Raw genomic sequence first — 9,811 nt, forward strand, 5'->3', positions numbered from 1 at the left:
GATAATCCAGGGTATAGGTTGCAAAATGACGTAATAAATGAACGTTAAAATACAACATACGATAAAAGGTAAAATCGCAGCCCAGCTGTTGCAACTGCAATTAGAAATATCTAAGGACTACATTTCTAATCTTTTTGTTCGCTCAGCAGACAGTGTATATATATAGCTCATTCAGCCACTGTGTATCGTGAATCTTAACCTCCCCCCATAACTGATATTCCTCACGAACAGATTTAAAGAAACGAGCATAGACTGAAATATTTATTTTATTCCACAATAAACTTTTGCTTTCATTTTAGCTTTTAGCAAGTGATCGCGTGATACGGATATGTTAAATAAACTCTCGTCAGGCACGAGATGTCATTCGGTTAAACTAAAGCATATTTAAACTGAACAACTTCTCCTAAAAAAAACGAAAAAAAATAAATAAAACAGAATATAATAGGTTTCAAGGAATCAGTAATTTTGTAGATCAAGCACGATAACGTTTTCTCTCCCATGTTAAACCAGTTACTACTATGAGATTCAGGGTCTCTGTAAACACGGTCTTTTGGACATTGCTCCTTGTGAAAGCATCAGATGTAGCTGAAAAGTTGACATATGTATATTTTACAACCACACACAAATTTTGTCAGCATTATCAATAACCTAAACCCGATAGTTTTAATTTTTATAAAGTAAAAATGATCTAGCCGACGCCATGGCCAATGATTACGAGCCAAGAGTCGAAAAACATTCATTACGTAAGCAAGGTAAACACCTTTTGACGAAATGTTGCCCCCGCCCATCCACCAGACTGAAACCCAAAGACTTTATGAATGGCGGAACGATACATAGATGTGGGTGGGGTATCAGTGCTAGCATAGTAATACAACTGTAGCAGTAGTGCCGCAAACAGTATAGCAGTAATATACATGAATTAAACGTTTAGGCCAACTGCTGGGATCCTTGAGGATCATTTAGCACTTTTACAACTACTCGAGAAATTAAAATTAGTTTTTATAGCCAGAAGTTAAATTTTCTAATCAATGCCCAAGGTAGCCTTCAGTGTTATCCTGAATTATAACGAGGCGAAAGTGGGTGGAGCCTCATGAAGTCACCATTCTGACGATAATTATTGGTGAAGGTTTGAAAGCCAATATACGGTACCGGCTATTTTTTTTTTTTTTTCAGTAAATAGGTAGATAGCCAATAAATAAAAATTGTTTGACATTGGATATAGCAGTTATCAAATTTTCAAGCTTGTCTACTATGTTTTTTGAAAATTACCAACTATTCCCTACATCTTGTCAATCTGATTGTGACCTATAAAGTTAGACTGTAATTTCTTAGGAAACCTATTTGGGAGTTAGACTAATAATCGAAGTGTTTTTGTATTTATTAACATATTTTGTTGGTTTGTTCATTGTGACAATTATCAGTTGAGAGGTCCAGAGTTCATAAAGGTGTACTGCTTTGCTTGTATTTAAATTTGTATGTCATTGTTGCCAGAGGTCTAGCCTTCGTTACGTATAAGCCAATCATCCATCGAGAAAGAGGGAAGAAATGATGTCATAAGTTACGTAACGAGTGCGTTCGAAACCTTTCTCTGAGTAAGTTGGTCCGTCTTCAAAAAAAGTCACTTTTTACATTATAAGTACCAAATTTATTCAACCTACTAATGCAGAATACAGTCAAAATTTATGTGTAGATATAATATGTACTCTGAATAAGCGTTATATTATCGAAATGCATAGATAAAAAAGTTATGCCCCCCCCCCCTTGCTGAGGGGAAAACCGTGTTACAGAGGCCCTGAATCTCATAGTAGTTTATTATACAGGTACCCTATATAGGAATCCGGGGCCACGAGGGAATTATATTGGTATCCAAACAAACCACCGTCATTAACCTTCACAAGGTAAACACTCCTCATGCCGAAGGCAAACGTTGCCACACCCAGACATAATATGATTTTTTTTTTTTTTTGAGGGAGGGGGGGGGGGCCCGACCTGCACGAGGAAACCGCCTTTCATCTAATAAGTGCAGGCACGGCTGCAAATGAGCAATACAGTGCTTCCAGTCAAGCAAAGTCATTCATAATAAACAGCATGAAAAAACGCCTCTTTATAGCAGCTATTTTTTTTTTCGGAGCTAATAATATTCCATTTAAGGGAAACACGTGTTTCATGTTTCATTCCTTTTAAGGGGGGAGGGTAGAGCCGTCAGTGCACTTCTCGTGGTGCACTGTAGGCATTACTTAAGGGTCTTTGCAGCGTCCCTTCGGCCCCCTAGCTGCAACCCCTTTCGTTCCATTTTACCAAGCAACCCTCCGTTCACATTTATTCTTTCTTCCACATGGTTTTCCCACCTGCCTCTCTTTATTATATATATAATATTATATAGAGTATATATATATATATAATATATATATAATAATATATATACACACACACACACACCACACTGAGAGAAGTCCAGATATTTTGCAAAGGGTTGCCATCATTGCCAAATTGCTGTGGCCGAAAACATGATGTCACCCACTGCTGAAGCAATATCGTCGGAGCGAATACAACCACAGACTTACTGGGTTTCACCTAGTAGTGTACTGACGTCAGTACAACTTCACGTGGTACACTGTATGCATTATGAAAGCGTTTTGCAGCGTCCCTCCACAGCCACTATATAGCTGCACCCCTTTCCCGACTTCCTTCATTCTTGCTGTCCAACCTCTCTATTAATACCTAAGTGTAACTGCAGGGCTTTCTTTCAATTCCATCTCAAGACCTTTGCACTTCATCTCCTTTATTTTCTGGGTCTCTTAACTCCGTCTTTTCACCGAAGAGACTGTGCTTGGCTCGACGTTGAAAACCTCATACAATCCACATATTTCGTAGTTTCAGTTTCAATTTCTCGAACACTTGGAAAGGTAGAAGTACTACTGGCTCAAGAACGAGGTTTTAAAAAGGATGATCGATATCTACCCAATTATACCCTATACTGACGTTACCATGCCAACATTAACGAATAATATAGAGCCTGTTTCTACTTCAAGTATAAATGATTATAGGACTTCTACAGAATCTTTTTGGTGTAAAGTTAATGGAAATCTAGAAAGCAACAAACGCAATGATTTTGAAGCTCCGCCCCCTTTCTAGCATTGCCAGGTGTAGCATTATTAAGCATATATGTCCGAAGTTTTAAAAAAACTGTATCCTGAGTTTCCTTGCCGAGTGTACATGGTACAAAAGTTGCACGAGTTTATTTCCCGCTTATCAAATCCATGACACACGAATAACGTATCAATCCTTGACGCACGAAACAAGAACATAAGGGAAGACCACACACGTCACAGGTATTAAACTTGAGGAAACTGGGTCTGAATGATCATAAAATCCTACGTAAACCTAACAGTGACACGTGAAGAGAACTTATCTCCCGCAAAGACTTTAATGAAGGCGACTTGGACCTTCAGTGAGCTCTTATTCTCTCTACCTAAATTTGAAAACGCAGAGAACATCTGTGACGTCACACAGATGTGACGTAATGTTGACACGTTTACCTTCAGGGGAATCCTAACCTACTCGTCCAGAAAGTATCGTGCATGATACCAAATAAAATTCGTGCATAATTATTGCCCTTCGTGTAAAAGTCGACTAATACAGCATGTCATAAGAACTGTAAAACTTTTAGCCACAATACAAACATAATACAAAACTGTCAAGAAAATAATAAAATGACAATTTAAAGTCTAAAATCACTGAAAGGAGGACAAGAATGAAAAGATACAATAAATTAATAAATAAAAGTAAAGAATGCCAAAAAGTTTCTTCGCCGTAATCGAGTTTTCTTTACAGCGTATAATGCTGTATGAAACTCTCAGCCGCGGTCCGTGAAACTTTCAGCCACGGCCCGGTAGTGTCCTGTGTTCGCAAATACAATCTTGAATATCATAAAAACTACTGAGGCTAGATAGCTGTAATTTGGTATTCTTGATGATTGGAGAGTGGACGATCAATAAACCAATCTGCAGCCCTCTAGCCTCAGTAGTTTTTAAGATCTGAGGGCGGACAGAAAAAGTGCGGACGGACAGACAAATACCCATCTCAATAGTGTTCTTTTACAGACACCTATTAAAAAGATAGGTCATCATTTCATCGACGCACACGATCTCAGTTGTTGTGACGCTAGTTTACAGCATTAAATCAATCATTCACTATATCCGTCCCCCCTACCCGCTACCAAATCCCTAACCTAAACAGTCAGTTATCAAGACGTGGGAGCGATGCCGTGTACGCTACGGGCGCTATCATGCAGAAACGTACTAGACACGTGATAAACAGAGTCGTAGTAAACAAAGCGTCAGAGGCGTTCATCTTATCTCCCGCCCTTCCAAACCTTTGTTATGATATTGAGAGGGAGACTTCACGAACACTATGGGTTTCTCGGTAGCCTGCCGAGTGTTTCAAATATTTGTCTTTTCCCTCGGGTAGGGAGGGGACTGCGTTTATTAAAAAAAAAGAGAGGGTCGTACATGTGAAAACTTCTAAAATTGTAGTGAGTCGTTGAAAGGAGAGAGAGAGAGAGAGAGAGAGAGAGAGAGAGAGAGAGAGAGAGAGAGTGTCTCATGACCGAAGCCTGATTCCTTGCATTATTAGAGTTATAAAGGGGTGGAGGATATGAGGTGGCACTGATACGCCTGTTGGCACAAAACCCCGATAATCTCTGAACTACTCCGTTAAAAAACAAAAAACAAAATTGCCATTATTCACGAAGTTTTGAGGCAAAATATAAAAGTAGGAAGGGACGATCTAAATTGAATATACTTATAAACTTTCACACACACACACACCTCTATATATATATATATATATAGTATATATATATATATATATATATATATATATGCTTAAAACCATCAGAAACACGTGGTGTATATATACTGAGATACAAAAGGGAAAATTCTGCGCACAAATTTTATACATACATATATATATATATATATATATATATATATATATATATATATATATATATATATCTATATACACACACACACACACATATATATATATATATATATATATATATATATATATATATATAATGTATGAACAATTACCCCATAAACATAAGAAACCATACAGTAAAAACATATGACTAACATTTCATTACATTTCCTACAGGATACTGGTAATTGCAAAGTAATATTAGTCCTAGTCACCCAAATTACACCCGAAAAAGAGAAGGGTTCTTTGAGAGATCTTTCCTGCACTTTTAGTTTCTTTGGTGTGAAAAGCAAAGAGTCTTCGTAACTGGTCTCTAATGGTTTACCTTTAGTGATTTTAAACATCCGGATGGAAACAGTATTTTTGGGGAACGATTCTGCCAAATTTACTTCCATTACATCGAGATATAACGATAGAAATCGAATGGTTTTAAATATTGAAATTACTGACATGAAAATATAGTGAAAGGAGAGCGAATTAAAAATGATTAAGGAAAAAAACACGACTTACGTAACCAAAGTATCTATCGTAAACAATAAAGGAAAAAAAATTATATATATATATATATATATATATATATATATATGTATATATATATATATATCAAGAGCCAGCAGGAAAAATGAAAACAGAAGTACCTAGCGCTTTCGTGTATCTTGACACACTCATCAGGGTACTTCTTGTTTTTCATTTTTCCTGCTGGCTCTTGATATACAATCTTCACGTGTTACTTGTGATGTATAACATGTATATATATATATATATATATATATATATATATATACTATATATATATATATATATATATATATATATATATATATATATATATATATATATATATAAAACGCGTGTCTGTGATCGTATTTGTGATATTTGCACCATATATTCCACTGGTGCAAAGTAAGAATAGGAGGACTGATTTAGCACTAAAAAAATGGCAATGTATTAAGACATTCAGAAAAGCCCAAAGGATGGGGGATGGAAATGGGCCGAAAATTAATGTCGATTTACAGGTTCTGGCTGACAGGCTCAGTAAACACGTCCAAAGTGGAGAAAATGAAGAGATGGCAAGCTTTTAGAACATTCTTGACGTGGGCCGTCAGTTTGTTATAAGATTTTATGCATTACATGCAGGCCATGAGCCATGCCAAGCGGAAAGAGATAAAACAGAGTTGGTGAATGTGGTTTTTTCTTAACAACGCTTCAACCACCATATATACACGTAAGTAATTGCAAAAATGAAAAACCAATACTAGAAATAAGGCAGAACAGTTCTCTGTTGACAGGACATCAATATAAATAGACAAAGTTTGTATACACAATACTGTTTTTATTCGAACTTCAAGATTGCTACGTCTGACTGTAAAATTCAAGACTGGAAGTTAAAAGTCAACGCTCTAAAAGGGAATAAGAACTATAAATACTGATAAGTACATCACACCGACTGACATACCATGACCATTTTCTTTTATGGATATAGAAGTTATGAGTTGCACGTATACGGTTACGAGCCCTTGGTGGCATAAACAAGCTCAATCTAACAACACAAACAATAAAAACAAAAACACAGCTAGAAGTGTAGAGTCTCTGCCATTCTGGAACCCATAGGATTTGGGATGAGTTGTTTTACTTGGCCTTTAACTCGGCCTTTCTTGGTATTTATGAAAATGTCGATTTTCTTTTTCTAATTCTAATACTTTGAATTATTTTTTTTTATTTGGATTTCTATTTCGTTTTATACCTGTCAGTCTTGATTTACACCTACTCTTCTCACCCATCGTAATCTTATTATAATAATACCTGCTATACTGAACTATGGCGTGAGATGAAACATATTTCATATTCAGATGACATATTTACACGAGGTTTAATCATGCTAACATTCATTTCATAAATAAATACCTACCGTTTTACATGCTTTTATAAATTAAACGTTTGAATGTGCTTGTACGCCCGAACGTACACGTCTAACCTTTGTGTAGTGAATTTAAAATATTTTAAACGTTATAAATATGGCATTGCTGACGATCGTGTATTCCAGTGCAAAAACATATGCCTTGTGCAGTTTTTTTAAAAAAATTTTAAATGTCATCTTCATTCATTTACCACCACGCCGAATGACCTATTTGGTCCCAGCGCTTGGCCTCTGGCTAGACCTGGTATTTCCTCCTGATCCTTCGGGCCAGAACTATGAGAACTGATCGTCAGCTCGGTGATCTGGGTAAACTGTTATAATCATTTAATAATACGACTTCTGAAATAGCTGATTATTCTCTGATTTAGCCTGTTAGAATATCAGCATCACTCAAAACAAAACAAATTTTGTCTTTCTAGGTAACATGGAGCGAATACCGACCGTCTACAGGGATAAATCCGCTCGTCTGCTTCTCACTCATGGGTATTCGCTATTTTTCTTCCGATGTGCTATCCTATCCACTGACGGCCATGGCTCATCAGCCACGGAATTGACAGCGACGCCAGAGAAAGATGCATCCCAACTCTCTAGTAGCTTAGCACTCTGGTCAATGTGATTCGCAGCGATAGGATGCAGCGCAGTGCCTCAGTGAATGGTCTCAGAATGAAAAGGGGTGCTTATGAAGATGACCTGAGTGCACCTTGCGAAAGAAGACGTACTTGGAATTCACCTTCAAGGCGGAACACCTCTCCTGATGATAAAAGGGGAAATCACTCCAGCAAGCAAGCAACTCGAAATTTAATGGATCACAAAACGGACTTCCTTATCAAAGCTGAAGGATGCTGGGTCAACCAACAACCAAAAAAACGCTGCTGGTGACCTCGTCACCCAACCTAGCTCCGATCCGAACGGGAACCGCCACGGAGATAATCGATCCAACTTCTACCCAGAAGATCTCGACCGGGAAGCAGGCATTAATGAAATTAATGACGCCACAAAACAAACGCGGTCCAGCCCTACGAACAAACTTAACTACTACTCGATTACGCGATCGAATGAAACTCGATCCGAGAAGCGAGGTGTCGCCGACTCCAATCAACGAGTTATTAGAGAGAACAGATCAAGATCCGTCAGATCGCCAGATGAAGAGGGATCGGGAGCGCCTGCGATTCTACCTGACAACTGTCAGATACCTTGGTCATGTTTGGAGAGGGCATCCAGGAACATGAGCCTCGACGCTGATGCCGATGGGATGAGCAGGTAGATAGATGAGTAAGGTGATATAGGCTGAATGACATAATTAGTCGATGGAAATTAATGAAAGAGCTATAGGTTTCTGATTAATGGTAATACAAATATCGACAAACATACAAAGAAATGCTAAAAGACGGATATTTGCTATAATACACACACACATACATATATACGTATATATAGGGCACTTAGTCATATGGGCAAAGAGTGATTCTATCTAGGGTGTATGAAAGGTTTAGAAGGGATGGCATTTTGTAATGTCAGCTAATCTCGAGGACTAGTAAAAACATTGCAAACGCTGTAGTTCCTGGGTTGTATGATTTAGGCTGAGTGTGACAAGAAAAACCTCGTAATGTTGCGCGCATATGGTCCATGAACAGAAAATAAAAGAGGTAAAGAAAGTGTTTTTAACTGTGAATCTGTGTAAGCTTTTAATTGGAGAACATGACAGGAAAACTGTGATAGGTAATTAAAGTATACGGGTAGGTGGCGGGGTAAATTGAAAATGGAGTCTTGTGGGAAATGTATTTTGTATTTGGGAAACCTTTGATTGTAGGTAATATATGGTTCCCATAGAAAAGTATATGTAACTATTCTTAAGAAAGAATGTACTCGCTACTGAACGAGCTATTCATGGATGTTACTGAGAGGAAAGGACTGGATGGAGGTATTATCTGATTGTGATTTATCTGAAGAGGTAGAGATAGACGAAGTCTAAGTGAGAGAAAAAGGGGTAACTATAAAATTGTAAATATAATTAATAAAAGAAAAAGGGGTAATTATAAAATTGTTAATATAATTACTAAAAGTGTGTTTGATGATAGGAAAGAAACAAAGAGGAATTGGACGAAATATGAGTTAAGAGTTAAAGACAAAGTTAGGAGTGCCAGAGACAATGTCATTTTTAGAAGTAAGAAAAGCAGTGGCTAGTTCGTCGATGATAATTTCTGTTCTGTGAAACAAAATATCGGATAAAATTCCTGTCAGTAGTAGTGGGTTTTTCACTGGCACACTCAAGAGTGTCATTGCCATATTTTGCACTGCCATATTCAAATCCTTAAAAATTAATCTTACCATAAAAAGGCCATTTTACAACAATGTTTCAGTTCCGTTTTTTTCTGAAAAAATAAACATTTCATAGACGTCATTGATTCCATTCTTATTCAAATAATACTGAGGGAAACTCCTGTGACAGATAACAATTTTTTTTTTTTTTTTTAAGATTTAAGTAGATCAAGATAACATATAATGTACAAATAAAAATTATACGTACTTGAGATAACATCGAGCATAACAAAAACAACATGTTCAAGCGATAGACTGAATTATTCATACCGTCCCCCCCCCCCCCCCACTCTCATTTAATACTGAGTTATATATACCTTAATTAATCTCCGTTTATCACTGTATCTCTTCTTTCTCAATACAACAAGGACAAGTTCAATAATCCTCTCTCTCTCATTTAGTATTAAGTTATACCTACCTTAAGCTCCCTGTTTATCAGCGTATCTCTTTCCTTCTATGATACAAGGACTAGTTCTCTCTCTCTCTCTCTCTCTCTCTCTCTCCTCCTTGTGACCCCCAAGGGTTTTCGGGGGTCGCTATCTAGCACCAACATTTCTTAGGGCGTCATTATCTTTAAAAGATATTCAC

General features: G+C 37.1%; 2 protein-coding genes across 2 annotated transcripts in view; both read left to right on the plus strand.

The window, feature by feature from the left end:
- Positions 1-9,811, plus strand: part of LOC135201937 (crossover junction endonuclease MUS81-like) — a 203,486-nt gene that overhangs the window by 122,116 nt on the left and 71,559 nt on the right. The gene's annotated exons all lie outside the window — the stretch shown is intronic.
- LOC135202241 (uncharacterized) overlaps positions 1-9,811 on the plus strand; it is a 314,960-nt gene that overhangs the window by 3,755 nt on the left and 301,394 nt on the right. The window contains 1 exon segment of the mRNA XM_064231511.1: positions 7,324-8,164. Coding sequence (XP_064087581.1) covers positions 8,130-8,164 — 35 coding nt within the window. The 5' untranslated portion in view covers positions 7,324-8,129.

Source organism: Macrobrachium nipponense, chromosome 30 (genome assembly GCF_015104395.2).
Source record: "Macrobrachium nipponense isolate FS-2020 chromosome 30, ASM1510439v2, whole genome shotgun sequence".
In the NCBI taxonomy this organism is placed as follows: Eukaryota; Metazoa; Arthropoda; class Malacostraca; order Decapoda; family Palaemonidae; genus Macrobrachium; species Macrobrachium nipponense.